The sequence below is a fragment of the Melospiza melodia genome, chromosome 8, assembly GCF_035770615.1.
Source record: "Melospiza melodia melodia isolate bMelMel2 chromosome 8, bMelMel2.pri, whole genome shotgun sequence".
Lineage (NCBI taxonomy): Eukaryota > Metazoa > Chordata > Aves > Passeriformes > Passerellidae > Melospiza > Melospiza melodia.
Window position 1 is genome coordinate 512,387 of NC_086201.1, and position 19,615 is coordinate 532,001.

Sequence of the window (19,615 nt, forward strand, 5' to 3'; positions counted from 1 at the left end):
AGAGATGAGGAGCAGTTGGACTCGGTCTCAGAGGCCTTTCCAATCCAAACAATTCTGTGACTCTGTGGTGAAGTTGTTTTGCAATGCTCTGAAGTCAGTCCCACTCGTGCTTTCAGCAGCCCCCGTTACCCACGGCCCCTGCAGCTCCTGGAGCTCCCAGCCCGGCCACGAGAGGCTGAGCTGCTGCTCCTGCCCCAGCCCTGGGGCCACAGCCTGCCAGGTGAGCTGCTGCTCCTGCCCCAGCCCCAAGAGGCTGAGCTGCTGCTCCTGCTGCCCCAGCCCCGAGAGGCTGAGCTGCTGCTCCTGCCCCAGCCCCGAGAGGCTGAGCTGCTGCTCCTGCCCCAGCCCCGAGAGGCTGAGCTGCTGCTCTCTGCCCCAGCCCCGAGAGGCTGAGCTGCTGCTCCTGCCCCAGCCCCGAGAGGCTGAGCTGCTGCTCCTGCCCCAGCCCCGAGAGGCTGAGCTGCTGCTCCTGCCCCAGCCCCGAGAGGCTGAGCTGCTGCTCCTGCCCCAGCCCCGAGAGGCTGAGCTGCTGCTCCTGCCCCAGCCCCGAGAGGCTGAGCTGCTGCTCCTGCCCCAGCCCTGGGGCCACAGCCCGCCAGGTGAGCTGCTGCTCCTGCTGCCCCAGCCATGAGAGGCTGAGCTGCTGCTCCTGCCCCAGCCCGCAGGCTGAGCTGCTGCTCCTGCCCCAGCCCGCAGGCTGAGCTGCTGCTCCTGCTGCCCCAGCCCGCAGGCTGAGCTTCTCTGCCAGCAGAGTTCCTCTGCCGTGGCCAGTTCCCAGCAATTCTGCAGTTGGAGAGCAGGGGCTGTGCCAGACCCACGCCCTCCCATGGCTCCTTTACTGGGACTTCTTGTCCTGGCTCCATCACCAGCACGGGGCTGCACCATGGCAAACAGCCAGGCTGTGATTTTTGGCATCTCCTTTGAGCCCCTTGGTCCCACAGTGAGACTTTTGCCAGTGGGCCCCTTCTGAGCCCGGTCAGTCAGGTCCAGGTGAGTGTCCTGCATCCCTGCCCAGGGATGGAGGTGCCAGCGGCAGCTCTGTCCTGGCACTGGGGTCTGTGCCCAGGGCAGGGGATCCAGCCCCTGTGGAGAGAGCCCACAGTCATGGGAGCCCCAGGTCTGTTACTTGGAAATGAAATCAAAGTGTATCTAGAAGGGCACAATAGACAATGACCATAAAAAATGATCAAAGATGGAAACGTTCTGGATATTCAGCATTTCCTCCCATCAAGCCACTTAGATTTTTGCTTTCCAATTTAATTTTGAAATGCTCTACTGCTACCTATGGTGAGTATGATGGATTATGACTTTGTGGAAGATTAGAGCCCTGTTAATCTGTGTAGTAAGAAGTCTGTGCTGAGATGTAGAACCTTGTGTGGCTCATGAGAGAGGGCAGGTCTGGGCTTTGCTCCCCAGAGATTTTAGTTAATAAACTCTGTTAAAAACCAGAGTTTTGGCTTTTAGTTTTCTGTTAGCCCCACGGTATGTGGGCTTGTGGTAAGTGTTCAGTTCCTTCCATTTAACTTAAGAAGTTTATGAATATGTTTAAATTATTCCTTGTCCTCACGGAGCTGGTGTTTGCACCCCTGCTCTTCCATCCCTGCTCCCAGGCAGTGTCACCCTTGCTCCTCAGTTATGGGTGATTCCTGTGTTGGGGCTGGCACTCCCTGGCAGGGCTGGCACACAGACCCATCTCAGCTATCAGTGATTCCTGTGTTGGGGCTGGCACACAGACCCACCTCAGTTATGGGTGATTCCTGTGTTGGGGCTGACCCTCCCTGGCCAGGGCTGGAGCACACAGACCCATCTCAGCTATCAGTGATTCCTGTGTTGGGGCTGGCACACAGACCCACCTCAGTTATGGGTGATTCCTGTGTTGGGGCTGGCACTCCCTGGCAGGGCTGGCACACAGACCCATCTCCTGTGTTTGCTGGGCTGGTGCTGGCCCTGCTCCTCCTGCCCAAAGGCTCATGGCAGGCCGTGTCTGCCTGTGCTGTGTGTTTCTGGCAGTGGCACTGAGGGCTAAAAGGCAGGAAATGTCACTTTTTAGGGAGGTCAGGCAGATTATTTTCTTCTCTGAACACCAAGTCACCCTGCCCTTGATGCATGTTGGGACTCATGCAAGGATCTGGTGTGTAGTCCCAGCTCCTACTGCAATAACAGCAGGAAAAATGTCCTTGGAAGCCATGAATGTGTTAAAAATGCCAGACCCAGGACACCCCTGCTCCTGGGGTGTGTGTGTGTACCCAAAATCTGCTGTCCTTGTGTGCCAGTGGGCATCTCCCATGTCCCTCAGCCAGCTGGTGTTCTCCTGGTGCTGTGGGGCCCTGTGGGTGCCAGCTGCCCTGGCAGGGGTCCCTCTGTCCCTCGGTGTGTCCGTGGCTCCTGTCCCTGCCAGAGGGAGCCCGAGGGGTCCCTGCCTGCCCCTCTGCCCTGGCCCAGCTCTCCAGGCAGCCCTGCAGGATGGGGATGGGCTCAGGGGGCTCAGGGCACGCTGGGGGTGATGCTGCACAGCCCCATGCCCGGGGGCTGGCACTGCTGCTGGCCAGCCTGGGTGCCTGCCGTGCTCTCTGCAGCCATGGCGTGCCTCAGCCGTTCACTTTCTCCTCATTTCTCAACCAGAGAATGGAATGTTTTAAGGGAATTGTTGTGCTAGAGTCAATAAAGGAGTCCTGTTCATTACCAGATTAAAGAGTGCCTCATTTTGAAAGTCTGGGGGCACATTTTCTGCCTGCCTCTGTGATCCTTTTACTCTGCGGCTGTCACCTTGTTCCATTCCTTGGTTTCCGAGGTGGGTGGGAGTCCTGACATTTGCCCTGAGACAGAGCATCCCCAATGGCAGGGCTGTGCTCAGGGATGCCCTCGGGGAGGGAGGGAGGGAGGGAGCATTTCTTGCTGCACAGAGCATTTCAGGCAGTAGTTTCCCGTTCCTCCTCTTCCCTCGTGCTCTGGGGAGGGAAGCAGCCCCAGGGTGGTGCTGGCTGGGCAGTGAGAGCAGCATCTCCCGTCACTGCGCTGCTCCCTGTGGCCTGCAGGCTGAGGGAATGCCCTGCTGGCCGCTCTGGGACATCGCAGGGCACATCAGAGCAGGAGCGATCCAGATGAGTGGGTGAAATCGGGACACGTCCCCAGGGGCTGTAGGCGGGCTGGGCACGGAGCTGACCTGGGCAGTTCCCTCCAGCGGAAGGAGTCGCTGTGAACGAGCAGGAGCAGCCCCGGGGCGTTCCTGATGGAGCAGAGCGGATAAAGCACAGCTCTGGTGAGCGCTGTGTCCCCGAGGGTGTCAGTGGGGCTGTGACACCGGGGCTGTCACCCCCTGCTCAGTGGGAAACCCCTGGATCTTCCCAAGGGAGCGTGCAAAGTGTGCAGCCCAGGCTGCTCCCCCGAGTCCACGAGAGCTGAGGCAGCTGAAGTGGCACAGGTGCAAGAAACCTGAGTTTTTATGGCTGTATTCAATCACCTTCCTGCGCTGTTAACAAAGGGTTCTGGATGGACACAAGTGCTCTGGAAGCAGGGTCGGGGATGTGCACCTGGTTTGTGATTTCTGTCAGTTTTTCTGCACGAGAAGTCAGCCAGCAGCACGGGCAGGTGTCTGAGCAACCTGAGGCTTCTGCTTTTGTAGAATTGTATTTGAAAGTGGTCTCTGACAGTCTTCTGTGAGGAAAGTGCTTTGTGTTTCCCCCAACTGCAGCTGTGATCATGTCTCTGAGCAGATCCAGCCACAGTTTCCCATTTCCCCCTGTGTGAGGGCAGGATTTGGTGGTGCAGAGCCCTCGTGGTTGTGGCAATGGCTCTCAGTGTGGTCAGGGTGAGGGTACAGGGCTCCCCAGCCATCCTCCACTCACCCCATGTTTGTGGGGCTGCTCGGGATGTGCAGGGACAGTTTTGATCAGCTCTGCTCTCAAGTAACCTGCGAGTACAGAGCATGGATAAATCTGTCAGTCATCCACTGCAGATGATGTAATAAAGATAATTTTCCATTTTATTTTTAGACTCTGAGAAGGGGACAAAAACACCATAATGACGTGTCTAAAGCCCTGAAGACACTTGCAACATCTTAGACTCATTTCCTCAATAATGCCTTTATTTTGCAGTTGTGGTGATGATGTGTCTGTTTTCCTTCTGCTAGATCTCTAATTTATTTGTGTCTGGTGAGCCTTTCCCCTGGCAGCAGCTGAGGGAGCAGGGTGCTGCGTTTGAGGAGAGGTTTGGCCGTGTGCAGTGTGTGATGGAGAGCTGAGGAGCGCTGAGGATTGCTGCTGGCACGCCTCGCCCAGCACAGACACCGTGCCAGGGAGGGTTGTGGTGGGCCCGGGTGCAGATAAACCCCAGCTGCCCCTGCAGAGGGGTGGCACAGGGTGGGGACTGTAGAAGGGGAGCAAAGAGGGGCACAGAGACAGAAACCAGATTTGTGCTGATGTCTGTCAGGACTTCTGTGCTCCTCTGAGTACTCTGGGATTGCAGAATCATGGAATGGTTTAGGCTGGAAGCCCTCTAAGGTCAGTGAGCCCAGCTGTGCCCCCAGCACTGGCAGGCCCACCAGTAGCCCATGTTCTACTTTTCAAATCTCTTATCCTTAGGTAAAAGAAAGGCCCTCTCCCCCACAGTTCCAAAGGAAACAGAGATTTATGGCTGAAATGATTGTCCTGAGTAGAGCAGGGCTCAGACTGGCAGAGCTGGAGGGTGGCCTGGACAAGGTGGCCTGGACAAGGTGCCTCATCTCAGGGCACACAGGGAGGAGGAGGAGGAGTCTGTCCCTGTACCTGTGCCCGTGCTGGGGTGCTGTGTGTGTTTCACCTGGCTCGGGGCTGTCACCCAGGCAGCTCTGGCACAGTTGGGCTGGGGTGGCTGCTGTGGGACAGGCAGGGAGTGCTGGGGTTTTGGGAGCCAGCTTTCAGGGGAGCTGCTTTTTGGGGTGGCCGTTCTTCTGCACCACAAAAGACAGATGACATCCCTAAAATCCTCTGGGACTGAGATTTAAACACTTGTCACCTATGGGTGCTGGGGACCCGTGCTGCAGGTGTGCCCTGGCACCGGCTGCAGCCCAGCACCCCTTTCCCAGCACCCCATTCCCAGCACCCCATTCCCAGCACCCCATTCCCAGCCCCGACCCTGTGCCGGAGCTCACGGGGTGCCCTGGCAGGCAGCTGGCACGGTGCCCTGGGGCTCGCGTGCCCCCACACGCCCGTGCCCAGCCGTGCCCTGTTGCAGGCCTGCAGTGCGTGTGCCAGCTGTGCGAGCACACCAACTTCACGTGCCACACGGAGGGCGCCTGCTGGGCCTCGGTGATGCTGACCAACGGGCGCGAGGAGGTGGTCAAGTCCTGCGTGTCCCTGCCCGAGCTGCACGCCCAGGTCTTCTGCCACAGCTCCAAGAACGTCACCCGCACCGAGTGCTGCTACACCGACTTCTGCAACAACATCACGCTGCGCCTGCCCCTCGGTGAGTGCCACGCTGGCCCGGCTGGGGGGCACGCTGGGGGCTGCCTGGGCACACTGGGGGCTGCCTGGGCACACGCTGTCCCAGGCTGGGCACACCACGGGCTGGGGGGCACACTCTGTCCTCGGCTGGGGGCTGCCTGGGCACACTGTGGGCTGGGGGCTGCCTGGGCACGCTGCTCCCAGCTGCACTCACACAGCCAACTACAAACTGCAGCTCGGCCATTAACTGCAGTTTCCTGCCTTTCTAAGGGTGTCCCGGCGCTGGCCTCCATGCCCCGTGGGCGCTGTCCTGGGCAGAGCAGTGGGGCACCCGAGGCACTGCTGGGACCCCTTGGGCACGGGCAGTTTCAGCAGTTTGAGCCTGGGGTGGCCGTGGTTTGTGTGAGCAGCCTGAGGGGCAGCTGGTGTGTGGTGTCACAGCAGTGTCACAGCAGCGTCACACCAGTGGCACCCCAGTGCCCTGCTCAGCAGGGCTGGGAAGGAAGCTGTGAGATTCCAGCTCCCAGTGACAGGCAGGACGAAGGTTGGCACTCCCAGGAGCCCCGTGTGTCACCCGGCTGGTGCAGTGTGTGAGGCTGCCAGGCTCAATGTTGTTGATTCGGTGCTTTCTAAAAATAAATATTTATACTATTTTTAGCACAATTTTAGTTTAATTTTTTTCTTCTTTCCAAGATTTGGAAAGAAAATCCCAATTTTGTGTTTATTCCAGGCTTTTTTAAAAAAATGTGTAAAATACACCATTTTATCAGATAATCGCTTTTTATATACAATAGTGAGATATGTTGCAGGTAATAAAGATGCAAATTAACACACAATTTAAATTTATAGCTTGAATTTAAGAAGCAATCATGTAGTTCTTAATGGCATTTGAAAGGCTGTTGCTGGGCAGACCATGGGGGAGCCTTGGGCACTGTCACCTGCTGGTGAACCCTGGTGCCAGCCTCACCTGCGCCGTGGGGCAGGAATCAGCATTGTTTAATTGGTGCTAAGGATGATTTGTATGATGCCTGTATCCCCACAGACAGCTGGGAATACAAGCATCATCCAGTCACCCTAGGACATTGTTTTTCTTTCAGCTGACCACGGAAGGGACATGCTAATTGTGGTCATGCTCTAGAAATAAAGTGCCGTGGTGGTTTTTCCAAGCTGGGAAGAAAGCTGCTATTTCTAGAGGAGCAGTGGAGGCACATCTGCTGTTCCAGCACTTGAGCTGGGACTTGCAAAACCTCTGGTTTCATATTTCAGTCCCAAAAAAGAGGGATGAATTGTTACCCTGAGCCCTTTGCTCCAAAGGTTCAGGGAACCCGTGTGAGTGGGAATTGTGGCGGTGCAGTGAGGTTTCTGTGCTGGAATTGTGGCGGTGCAGTGAGGTTCCTGTGCTGGAATTTTGGCAGTGAGGTTTCTGTGCTGGAGTTGTGGCAGTGCAGTGCAGTGAGGTTTCTGTGCTGGAATTGTGGCAGTGAGGTTTCTGTGCTGGAATTGTGGCAGTGAGGTTTCTGTGCAAGAATTGTGGCAGTGAGGTTTCTGTGCTGGAATTGTGGCAGTGAGGTTTCTGTGCAAGAATTGTGGCACTGCAGTGAGGTTTCTGTGCTGGAATTGTGGCAGTGATGTTCCTGTGCTGGAATTGTGGCGGTGCACTGCAGTGAGGTTTGTGTGCTGGAATTGTGGCAGTGCAGTGCAGTGAGGTTTCTGTGCTGGAACTGTGGCAGTGAGGTTTCTGTGCTGGAATTGTGCCATTTCTGTGCAGGAATGCCCTCACAGCTGGCCGTGCTGCCGGGGCAGGGACACAGCTCACAGCTGGGGCAGGGTCTGCATTGAGCCTGGGGCCATGCTCTGCCCAGGCCCTGCCCACAGAGCAGCTCCTGCTGGTCAAACCTCCTGATGATTTTTCTTTTGTCGCTGTTTTTGTTACTGTGGTGGCCGAGGAACAAGAAACTCGCTCATGTTTTGTTCATGTCGTGTTGTTTTCCAGCAGCTGGGGGGAAGCACTGACGTGGTGTGGTCAGCATCTCCTGTGTGTGTGTTTGTCTTCAGCCAGGGAGGAATGAGCCTCATTCCCACCGGGAATGGGTCTGACAAGCCCTGCAGGGAGGAGCCTGGCTCGGATGGCTCAGGGCAAGTGCTGGACAGCCGGGGGACAGCTCATGCCCTGTGCTCTGTGCCCGCTGTGAGCCCGTCCTGCTGTCCTGCACGGTGTCCCCTGCACAGAGCCCCTCCTGCTGTCCTGCTGTCCTGCACAGTGTCCCCTGCACAGAGCCTGTCCTGCTGTCCTGCACAGTGTCCCCTGCACAGAACCTGTCCTGCTGTCCTGCACAGTGTCCCCTGCACAGAGCCTGTCCTGCTGTCCTGCACGGTGTCCCCTGCACAGAGCCTGTCCTGCTGTCCTGCTGTCCTGCACAGTGTCCCCTGCACAGAGCCTGTCCTGCTGTCCTGCACGGTGTCCCCTGCACAGAGCCCGTCCTGCTGTCCTGCTGTCCTGCACAGTGTCCCCTGCACAGAACCTGTCCTGCTGTCCTGCTGTCCTGCAGTGTCCCCTGCACAGAGCCCGTCCTGCTCAGAGCCACTCCTGCCGTCCCACACAGTGTCCCCCGCACAGTCTGGGGTGGCAGGGCTGGCTCAGTGAGGTGCCAGAGCTCCTGGGGCAGGAGGGATCCCTCTGTGTTGTTCTCCATCCCTGTTTCAGGGAAACCTCAGCCCTGTGGAAACACAATGAAAAGGGTTTAGGAGATGCTGGCGTGTCAGTTAACAAGCAGCAGTTGCAAGGAGGAATCCTGCTCATAAATCCTCTTACAAACTTCCTGGGTCACCCCTGGAGCAGCCTCTTGAAGTCCTCAAAGGGCAAGCCTGTGAACACAATGTACAGCTTTGTGTTCAGGAGGCTTGGGGTTGTTCTGGTGAACAGATGTGTGGTACTGACTGCAGGAGGATAGCAGTGGGTGCTGAACCTGTTTGCTGCTGCCTTGGAGACCCCACATCACCGTGGGCACTCTCAAACTCCAGGTTAAGGTGTGCTTGAGGCCCAGCTTCTCCCTGAAGGGAAGGAGTGACCTGGCATGGGGTGGAGTTTGTGATTCTTACATCTGCTGCAGCTCTGAGATCTGATTTATACTCACAGTTCTGAGTGTTGTGGGTTTTTTATGGTTCATATTTCTGGTTTGTTTCATTTGAGGGGAAAGCACTGGTTGATTTTTCTTGTTAACTTATTTCAAATTTTGGGGACATGGAAAGAATCATGTGTGTTCCTGTGCAAGTGAGTCCCTCAGCAGTGTCTTCCTAGAGCTCCTTGGGCAGTGCTCAGAATGCTGGCCAGAGAGCAGAACAGAAGGTGTATGGGGGAAAGGCTCCCTCACTTACAGACACGTGGCCTGTCCTGCCGGTCCTGTCTGTCCTGTCTGTCCTGTCTGTCCTGTCTGTTCTGTCTCCCGGCCAGGACAATGGTGGGAAAGCATGGAATGGAGAAATGGAGACTCAGGGGTGACCTTATCACTCTCTGCAGCTCCCTGAAAGGTGCCTGTGCTCAGCTGGGGCTGGGCTCTTTCTCCAGGCCAGAGGTCACAGTCTCAAGCTGCACCAAGGGAAATATAGGTTGGATATTAGGAAAAGGTTTTTTACAGAAAGGGCGATAAAGTTCTGGAATGGTCTGCCTGGGGAGGGGTGCAGCCACCATCCCTGGGTGTGTTTAACACAACCTGGATGTGGCACTCAGTGCCAGGGTTTGCTTGAGGTGCTGGGGCTGGGTTGGACTCGATGGGATTGAAGGTCTCTTCCAACCTGGTGATTCTGGAATTCTGTGATTGTGTGATCCTGTGTGATGCTGTGAATCAGTGATTATGTGTGATTCTGTGATTCTATGATTGTGTGATCCTGTATGATTGTGTGAATGTGTGATTATGTCTGATCCTGTGTGAATCAGTGATTCTGTGTGAATCTGTGTGATTCTGTAATTGTGTGACTGCTGCGGTGTCCCAGCCCAGCGGGTCACTGTGAGCTGCAGTGTCACTCTCTGGTCTGTCTGTCTGTCTGTCTGTCTGTCCCAGCAGCAGCAGCAGGGCCCGCGGGCGGTGCGGGGCGGTGCCGCTCGGTCCGTGTGTCACTCTGTCACTCTGTCTGTCTGTCTGTCTGTCCGGCAGCAGCAGCAGCAGGGCCCTCGGGCGGGGCGGGCCGGCTCCGGGCGGCGCTGCTGGCCGCCGTGGCGGTGCCGCTCGGTCCGTGTGTCACTCTGTCACTCTGTCTGTCACTCTGTCTGTCTGTCTGTCCGGCAGCAGCAGCAGCAGGGCCCTCGGGCGGGGCGGGCCGGCTCCGGGCGGCGCTGCTGGCCGCCGTGGCGGTGCCGCTCGGTCCGTGTGTCACTCTGTCACTCTGTCTGTCTGTCTGTCTGTCCCGCAGCAGCAGCAGGGCCCTCGGGCGGGGCGGGCCGGCTCCGGGCGGCGCTGCTGGCCGCCGTGGCGGTGCCGCTCGGTCCGTGTGTCACTCTGTCACTCTGTCTGTCTGTCCCGCAGCAGCAGCAGCAGGGCCCGCGGGCGGGGCGGGCCGGCTCCGGGCGGCGCTGCTGGCCGCCGTGGCGGTGCCGCTCGGTCCGTGTGTCACTCTGTCACTCTGTCTGTCCCAGCAGCAGCAGCAGGGCCCTCGGGCGGTGCGGGGCGGTGCCGCTCGGTCCGTGTGTCACTCTGTCACTCTGTCTGTCTGTCTGTCTGTCCCGCAGCAGCAGCAGCACCCTCGGGCGGGGCGGGCCGGCTCCGGGCGGCGCTGCTGGCCGCCGTGGCCGTGCCGCTGGCGCTGCTGGCGCTGCTGGCCGCGCTGCTCGCCCGCTCGGCCCGGGGCTGGCGGCGCCGCCCGCCCAGCGTGGAGGAGCCGCCGTGCGAGGGCAGCCTGGCGGGCTCGGGCCGGACGCTCAAGGACCTCATCTCCGACATGACCACCTCGGGCTCCGGCTCCGGTACGTGCGGGCCCCGGGGGCGCTGCCCAAACGCGGCAGTTCGGGTCTGTGCCGGAACGGAGGCGTTAGAAACGGGAACTGAGTAATCAGAACCGCGCGCGGAGCCCAGCGCTGCCGGCTGGGGCGGCGTGGCACATAATGGAAGGTGCGAACTTCACCTGAGCGGCTCAGGGTGCTGCTTCCCATTCTTTTTTTGTGTTTCGTGGCAGAATAATGTTCCTCCAAATTCTTGTTTTGAGCAGAACATTAATCTTTTTAACATTTTCCCTATTTCTACTCTGATGCCTCCATTGCTATTGAGAACTTGTTAAACCAAAGAAACCTAAAAATGAGGTGGGAAATCACAAATTCCAGCTCATTTGAACAGTGATGTACAGCCCAACCTTCCCTGACTAGAGCTTTTATTGAAAAGTATGTAAACTATGCTTGCTTTTATTTGTAAGTGAAAAACGCACAAATGGTGCCTAATTTAATTTATTTCCGTGAGCTGCATACCTCCGAGGATTAAGTTGTTGTTCTTCCCTAATGCCTTTTCACAGCTCTAATGAGCAGACTTCGGCGTTATTTATGCTGAAGTTTTCAGCAGTTCCCAGCCGTCCCTGAGACAGGAACAGGGCTGGACTTGAACAGAGCCAGAGCCCCATGCATCGGGGTGATTTGTTCTGATTTCAGCCAAAGTCAAGGTGTTAAGTCTCCAAAAAACACAGAATCAAATCAAACCAGGCAGGGTTTGTGGCTGGCAAAGCACAGTGGAGCTGCCATTATAATTTATTTTTATTTTCAAAAATTTCAGCCAGAGTAGAGCAACTAATTGACTTCAGGACAGCTGCAGTCTGTATCAAACCAAATGGAGTAGTTTGCGCCAAATTTTAAGATATTTACTGGGGTTTTAACAAGTTTTTTCTATGTACAGACACTGAGAAGTAACATCAAGAAGTGCTGTTTGAGGAGAGGGTGGCTGGGAGGGGATTTTCGCTTGGCACGGTTGGGAAGCAAAGCCACGGGTGCAGCTGACTGGGAGGGGGCAGTGCTGGGCTTTGAGGCCCCGGCTGAGCCGTTTCACAGCCCCCTCCTCTCTTTCCCCAGGCCTGCCTCTGCTGGTGCAGAGAACCATCGCCAGGACTATCGTGCTGCAGGAGATCGTGGGCAAGGGGCGCTTTGGCGAGGTGTGGCACGGCAAGTGGTGCGGGGAGGACGTGGCTGTGAAAATCTTCTCCTCCAGAGACGAGCGCTCGTGGTTCCGGGAGGCAGAGATTTACCAGACCGTGATGCTGAGGCACGAGAACATCCTGGGCTTCATCGCTGCTGACAACAAGGGTGAGCAGCACCGGGGCCCCCGCGGGCTCTGCCAGCCCAAACAGCTCTGATTCTGTGTGCTGGGCTGGCTGATGGCTGGACTCAGTGGCCACGGAGCGCCTCCCAGCCCCAGTGGTGACACTCACTGGATCCTGAGTGTCTGGCCCAGCACAGCTTCTGCTGCCCTGGCTCCATCTGAAACACAGCCCTGGGCTGCCCTGGGCTCCATCTGAAACACAGCCCCGGGCTCTTCCCTGGCACACCTCCTTGCTGGCATTCCCCAAAAAGGGGAAGCTAACATTTCCCTAGCTAACATTGCTGTGAAAAACGCCAATCACTTGTTTTTAAAATTTTATAAGTTTAATAGTCATAAAATGGGTATAAAAATAGTAATACAGTTAGAGTAATAATAATTTGGACAGTTTGGATTAGGACAATGTGAGACAATACAGACAAAGAGTTATGGATGCCTGGGTACCTTTTCTGGGCAGCATGAGCCTGAAAAAGGACACCCGTTAACAAAGGATTAACCCTTAAAAACAATAACCTGTTGCATATTCATACACCTCATACATGATGCATAAATTCCATTCAAACACAGGGTTCTGTCTGGTCATCTCACCTTCTTCCTCTGAATCCTAACAGCGCCTTTGAGGCAGGAAGAAGTTAGTTTCCTCTGATAAAAGGGCAATAAATTCTTTTTTTCTGAAAGATTTAGGTGGCTGTGGATTTAGGCACAGGAAAGATTTAGGTCCTGTGGCTGCTATCTCTCTGTGAGTCCTTTCTTTTAAAAAAGCATCCTACATAGCATCGTTTCTATTTTAACATTTTTTTAATTATCTAAAACTATATTTAACACACTACTTAAGAGAATTAATACAGCATAACTTTCTAAGACAACACATAAAGTATTCATTCTAATATTTGCAAAAAAACAATCATAAAAGACATGCATTTTTCCCAGTTTCTAATCCTCCCGCTCCCTCTGTCTAGATAACGGGACGTGGACTCAGCTGTGGCTTGTCTCGGAGTACCACGAGCAGGGCTCGCTGTTTGACTACCTCAACAGGGGCACGGTGACCGTGGAGGGCATGGTCAGGCTGGCACTGTCCGTGGCCAGCGGCCTGGCACACCTGCACATGGAGATCGTGGGCACGCAAGGCAAGTGCTGCCCTCCCGCTTTCCTTGGGGTGTTTTCAGGAGCTTTGGTGCTCTCACAGACCTTCATGGGTGCCGTGGTGCCGTGAAGTGCTCTCCACGCTGCTGACACCAGGGGGAACAGTGTGGGTGAGAGTGGTGCAGCGCAGGCAGGGCAGAGGGACCTTCCCTTCCTCTTGCACTGTCTGCACTTTGCCCATGCCTCTGAAGAGATGCCTACAGAAGCAGCTCTGCTGAAGGGGAGTGAGCGCTAATGAAGGAAAAACTTGGGGAAATTTCTTCATCTGAAGGGGAGTGAGCGCTAATGAAGGAAAAACTTGGAGAAATTTCTTCATGGAAAGGCTTGTCCAGCCCTGGCACAGGTTGCCCCGGGCAGTGGTGGGGTAAAAGCTGTGTGGATGTGACACTTGGGGAAATGGGTTAGTGGTGGCCTTGTCAGTGCTGAGGAATGGTGGGACTCGGTGGTCTTGGAGGGTTTTTCTGACCCAATTCATTCAGTGATTTTGTAATTTTCTAAACGAATTTGGACAGTGAACTTCCAGTTTCTCTTTTTGTGTTTTATTCCTGAAGTACAGATATTGAAAAAAAAATGCTCCTAAAGTTTTCTTTTGAAGTTGAGAACATTCAGCAGAGCTTCACTTGGTTCAAAATAGGCTTCTATATTTCTATAGGGTACAGTAACAGAAGTGAATAAAACTGTTTTACATCCTTGCTCCTTACATTAAATCCACACTGTTGCTACCAAAACTGGAGACGGTTTCTGTTGCTGTGAGCAGGGAAGCCAGCGATCGCTCACCGGGATCTGAAATCCAAGAACATCCTGGTGAAGAGGAACGAGACCTGCGCCATCGCCGACCTGGGGCTGGCGGTGAAGCACGACTCGGTGCTCAACACCATCGACATCCCCCAGAACCCCCGCGTGGGCACCAGGAGGTGGGTCAGGAGCCACAGACCCCTGGGGATGGGTCAGGCACTGCACCCCCTGAACCCCTGCATGGGCACCTGGATGTGGGTCGGGCACTGCAGCCCCTGGGCATGGCCCCTGGCAGCCCTGTCCCCATCAGCCCTCTGCCCTGGCACCAGGCAGGGATGGCTGCGGCCCCGTGGGGAGAGAGGCTGGGTAGGTGGGTGGGGGAGGCTGCAGACCCTGCTGTGGATGGAGCTCTCTGCCCCACGAGAGGCATGGTGTGCTGGTCACCCCGGTCACCCCGGTGCTCTGGGCTGGGCAGGGCACAGCTGCCAGCACCACGGGGGCTCACAGGGCTCCCTGTCAGCACAGCCGTGCCTTTGGTGGGAGCTGCCCCAGCAGAGTGACCCTGTGTGCCCCACAGGTACATGGCCCCCGAGATCCTGGAGGACGCGATGAACACCAGCATCTTTGAGTCCTTCAAGCGGGCAGACATCTACTCCCTGGGGCTGGTGTACTGGGAGATTGCCCGCAGGTGCTCCGTCGGAGGTGAGGCCTTGGCCCTTCACTGGTCCCTGCTGGGTTTGGGGCGGCGGGGACAGTGCAGCCCTCCCGTTCCACCCCTGCCGTGGGCACCCGCACAGCAATGCATCTCCCCAGGGGTCACTGAGGAGTACCAGCTGCCTTACTACGACCTTGTGCCTTCCGACCCTTCCATTGAAGACATGAGAAGGGTTGTCTGTGAACAGAAGCTCAGACCAAGTATTCCAAACCAGTGGCAGAGCTGTGAGGTAAAAGCAATTTTCTAGTTTATTCTAGCTTTATTTTGTAGGGTTTTTTTTTTCTAGTTTTATTTTGTTATTTGTATTTTCAAGTTTAAGTCAAGACAGAATTTTTCAGTGAGAGATATGGCACTCAATGCCCAGCTTCTCCTGAATTTAGAAGCTTCAGATGTCTAGCTGTCCTTCAGATCAATACAGAAAAAAACTCTCTGTACCAAGTGCTTGATGCTCTCCAAGGCAGGTCTTAATTGATGCTGCTGCTGTTGTGTCACTATTTCAGAGCACTGCACTTTATCTCCCTATGTTAAAACCAGAAAGCAGGGGGTGGTGGTTGCATCTCTGGCTGTTGTCTGTCCGCCTGCAGACGCTGTCTGTACCTGGGTCCCATTTCTATCCCCCAGCCCCTACCTGTACCCTGGTCCCATTTCTGTCCCTACACACTCTGTTTGTTCCCCGGTCCAGTTTCTGTCCCCAGCCCCTATTTGTACCTGATCCCATTTCTATCCTCCAGCCCCTGTCTGTACCTGGTCCCATCTCTGTCCCCAGCCCCTGTGTGTACCAGCTCCTGTTTCAGTCCCCACACACCCTGTTTGTTCCCAGGTCCCGTTTCCATCCCCCAGCCCCTGTCTGTACCTGGTGCCATCTCTGTCCCCAGCCTCTGTCTGCACCCTGATCCCATTTCCATCCTTCAGCCCCTGTCTGTACGCATTCCCGTTTCCATCCCCAGCCCCTGTCTGTACCCAGTCCCATTCCTATCCCCCAGGCCCTGACTGCCCCCATTGCCATCCCCATCCCCAGCCCCTGTCCGTACCCTCTCTGCCCCATGCCCAGCCCCTGTCTGTCCCCATGCCCATCCCCATGCCAGCCCCTGCTGAGTGCCCGCTGTGCCCGGCAGGCGCTGCGGGTGCTGGGCCGGCTGATGCGGGAGTGCTGGCGTGCCAGCGGTGCCGCGCGTCTCACGGCGCTGCGCGTCAAGAAAACCATCTCTCAGCTCTGCGTGCCCGAGGACTGCAAGGCCTGACAGCCCCGGGGCCGGGGGTGCTGCGCTGCCCGGCTCCCCGGTGCAGCCGGGTTTGTGTTTCTGCTCTACCTCAGACGGCGCGGGCAGTGCCCAGCTCCGGCGCTGTGCCCGGCCCTGGCACCGCGCGCCTCGGCGTTTGGCTTTGGTACAGCAAGGCCGGGGCTTGCTCTGGCTCTGCTCGGTGAATCAGACACCGGTGAAGGCAGGAGGGAGCTTACAGCATCATGGCACTGTAAAAACACCTTTTGCTGTTGTGCTTTTCATCCTTGTCAGACCCCAAACGCCCTGGAAGTGTCTGGTGTTGGTTAAAGCCTGTTTGTGAGACAAACCTCATGTTCTGTCCTCAAACCAAGAAAAAGACCAAATTAACCCAGATTTTTACCTTTTTTTTTTTAAATTTTATTTCAGGGATTTGAAAAGTGGTTGTCAGTAAATGCATTTTGAATTACTATATTTATAATTAACCAATCAATTGGAAAAGATGGAAATTCCACTAAGTGTGTAGACTGTGAGCAAAACCATTGAGTCGGTTCCCTATTAACATTTATTTTTATTGTCTCAATTTCACATACAATGTCATGGTTAAAAATTGAGTTGTTTTACTCTGTCTTTTGTTCATTGAACAGATCAATGAAGGGACAACTTTTCCTTTTAACAGTTATTAGGAAAAATAACAGAGGCAACACTTTTCTGTTAGCTGTGAAGGGATGGAACAGGAGAAGTTCTACCTAAACTGAGAAAATATTTATTTTTAGCAATGTTTTTCCAATCACTGGCAGCAATTTTTTAGTGCCTTTTGATGTATTAGGGGGAAGCTTTAACAAATGCTAATGCAATGTGTTCAGAGGTTTGTTATAGAATTTTGTAACTGCACCAGGCTGGTGATGAATATTTACATTTCTGACCAGGTTTCCATAATATCAGAAGCCAGCAACATGAGTTGCTGTGTTAAAATTCAGCAGTGTTCTGGCATTTTGTGAATGGCCCACATATTTGAATATAGTGTTGGAGTATTCTTAATAGGCAAAATTATACATTTCATAGTCTTAGGGTTCTTGACATGTTTCTAAATCCATCTGGCCCATGGGAATTAATCCCAGAGACGCTTCCAGAATAGCAAAGCTTTGCAGAAATCTGGTGTGGCCCCCAGAGGTCCATGGCAGGAGCTGTTGGTGCAAAATCTCTTCCCTGGAGCTATTGCAGGCAAGAATGGGTTAAATTTTACTGAGTGTGGGTCAGCAGTGCCATCCATTACTCTGGCTTCACCCTGCTGTGCCCACCCTCAGGATGGTGTGGGTGCTTGCTGGCTGTGAGCTGCTGTGGGAGGCTGTGGGCAGCTTGAGAGCTCAGCCTGCAGGGCTCTGAGTGCTGCAGCATGGCACTGCAGCTTGCCCCTGTCTGCTGCAGCCCAGCCCTGCATCCTGCTCCCTCCGCTGCAGCCAGCAGTGCTGCATGGTGGCTTCCCACACCCCACCCACCACGGCTCGATTAGGGATCCATGCAGGGGAGGGGGCCTGGAGCAGCCTGGTCCATGGAAGGGGTCCCTGCGAGGTAAAACCAGACAAGCTGTAAGGTCTCTGCCGACCCAAACCATTCTGGGGTTCTGTGCTTCAGTTCCTGGGTGCTTCAAGCGCATGAACGCCCCATGGAGCTCAGTGGTGTGACTCTGCAGGCTGTTTGAGGGGTGATCTTGGCAGCTGCATGATCCAAAGCCTGGTGCTGACTTGACTATCAAAAAAAATTGCAAAGCTAAGGCCCAGTGTCTGTTCTTGTAGTATGTGCAAGAACCTACTATCTTAAAAAGGAAGAATCAAAGCTGTATTTTTTTTTTTAAGTGGGAAAAGAGTTTCAGTTTCTCCCCTGGAGCCTCTGAAAACTGTTGACCAGCCCAGTAATTTGAACAAGACCCTGCTGGTGCCTGGCTGGAAAGTGTGGATGGAGGATGCTCAGGCTCAGCTGCTCCTCACACAGCCCCAGAAGTGCTTTAACCTTTTCCCTGGACACAGCTCTTGGCATCACATTATGGTCTGTTTGCCCTGGCTTTTCACCCAACTCAGTATTTTTGCTCTGGTTTTCTTTTCTCTTTTGTTGTTGAGAGGTGAATGTACATTTTGATGGATTGGAGTTGAGCGCAACTGAGCCAAGGGGCTGATGTTGTATTGAGCTCTGAAATGTTTGTAGACTCTAAAGTCCTTTAGAAAAACTCCAAAGAACCCTTGTTTGAGTGGCCTTTCCCCTCCCTGTGGGTTTGTCTTGGTCTAATTTAAGCACAGAGGTTATGCCAAGACACTTCTGTGCAGTTTAGGGAGGCTTAGGTTTCCTCAGAGGTCACAATGCTCCTGATAATCTTCACTTAAAGCAAAAGTTCTTAATGAAATGAAAAAATGAAGATTTTCAAGGTCAAGGATGCTCAAAACCTGTTACCACTTTCAGATTTCCCTAACTGATGCTTCTAACAGGGGGGGAATAACCAATAATTTATAATTTGCTTCTAATAACAACCTAAAGTTTAATGTAGGGGTTATGCACTGAAAGGGAAAGTTAATTAATGTTTCCTAACACCTAATTTTTTTTGTACTACTTGAACTGCTGCCCCCACACACTCCTTTAGAAATTCAGGCTGTAATCTCTTTTGCACTCCTCTACTTTTATAATTTGCACTTAATCAAGTTCATTCCCTCACATGACACTATAAAGAGTCCTGCAATATTTTAGCAATTGCTGTGTCACTTTGCTTGGTACTAGATTCGGGAATTACGAATAAATGGGTTTAGAAGTGTGCCCGGTCCCCACAATGGGTCTGGGCTCTGAGCAGGGCAGGTTTTCCCCAGTCCCTGCAGCTGCTGAGCCAGGGTGGGCTCGAGGCCGCCCCAGGTCATGGCAAGGAGGAGTTTGGGCTTTGCCCGGGGGCGGCATCGCAGGACAGGGCCAGGGGGCACTGGGGATGCTGCTGGGACAGGCGGGCACCGGGCACTGCAGGCGGGCACACGCTGGCACTCCTTTGGGTGCACGGGGACAGGCACAGCCCTGCGTGCTGGTGAAGGTTATGGCTCAAACCCTGCTCTGGCTCAGGGAGGGTGTGTTGGAGAGGCCTTGGGGTGTCCTTGACCCATCCCTGGGGATGCCAGGGCCAGCGCCTGGGTGCCCCAGCAGCCCTGCATGTCTGTCCCTCCTCTGCCCCTGGCTGTGTGTCCGTGGGCCCCGGGACCCTCCCCACAGGCCGCGGGACCCCAGCCCCCCAAAGCTTTGAGGGAAAGATGTCCACGTTCTGCTCTAGTGGGCAGAGCAATATTTATGAATGTACAGGGAATAAGCACCGAGGTACAATATATTTCTACAGAATATAAGAAATGTGCAATAAATTGTAACTTACACTGAATGTATTTTTGGCATAAATGGACCAGATGTGTTTTGAATGTAGCTATGACATTGTGTCTAAGCCTGCTGTGATTCTCAATCCCTAAGAAAAAGGTGTCATGTTTTGTCAATCTACAAACCACTTCCTCAGTTGTCTGTTTTTAAAAGAAGTGTGAGTATTTTATCTGGAACACTGTAATATTTCTGAACTAAGTATAGCAGTGCAATGCTAACTTCAACCCTCGTGTTGTGAAATATCTGATCTGTGTACACTGCAGGGTTATTTTTAAAACTATTGCTATAGTTATTGCTTGATATTGCAGCTGCCTGGATGTAAATAATGGTTTAGCTGTTGTATTTTGTATGCGGATTTGGGGAAGACGTGGCAATTTTAATAAATTCAGCATACTCTGCCCTTGTGTTCCCGTGGCCTGAAATTGTTCTTATGTTCGTGTGAGGGGAGGAGGGTTGAGCCTGTGTGAGCCTGTGTGAGCCTGTAGAGCCCTTCCCTGGTGTCTCTTGCACCCACTCTGAGCTCCCTTTCATACAGCACTCCTGATCCTGCTCTTCCCCCTAGTGAGATTTTCAGGGCTGCAAATCTGAGTGGGACCAGCCCACTCTGAGCACTCAATTCTGGAGTGTGCATGCTTGAAAATCTCCCTGACACAGCCATAATCCGGGAATTTAAGTCAGACTTTATTTTAACTTAAGGCATGT

The 19,615-nt window shown here is 54.2% G+C and overlaps 1 protein-coding gene across 1 annotated transcript; it reads left to right on the forward strand.

The window, feature by feature from the left end:
* Positions 1-5,199: 5,199 nt before the first annotated feature.
* On the forward strand, positions 5,200-19,313 carry ACVR1C (activin A receptor type 1C). Its single transcript, XM_063161474.1, has 8 exons — positions 5,200-5,442; positions 10,144-10,377; positions 11,464-11,694; positions 12,667-12,834; positions 13,608-13,764; positions 14,163-14,287; positions 14,399-14,529; positions 15,416-19,313. Exons 1-8 carry the CDS (start codon positions 5,289-5,291, stop codon positions 15,539-15,541), a joined length of 1,326 nt encoding a protein of 441 aa, XP_063017544.1. The 5' UTR covers positions 5,200-5,288; the 3' UTR covers positions 15,542-19,313.
* Positions 19,314-19,615: the final 302 nt, after the last annotated feature.

What these genes read in the sequence shown, in the direction of transcription:
- ACVR1C (XM_063161474.1), top strand. Translation starts at nt 5,289, where the DNA reads ATGCTGACCAACGGGCGCGAGGAGGTGGTCAAGTCCTGCGTGTCCCTG. An exon ending in CCGCAGGTGCTCCGTCGGAG is followed by an intron (nt 14,288 to 14,398) that starts GTGAGGCCTTGG and finishes GCATCTCCCCAG; the next exon opens with GGGTCACTGAGGAGTACCAG. An exon ending in ACCAGTGGCAGAGCTGTGAG is followed by an intron (nt 14,530 to 15,415) that starts GTAAAAGCAATT and finishes TGTGCCCGGCAG; the next exon opens with GCGCTGCGGGTGCTGGGCCG.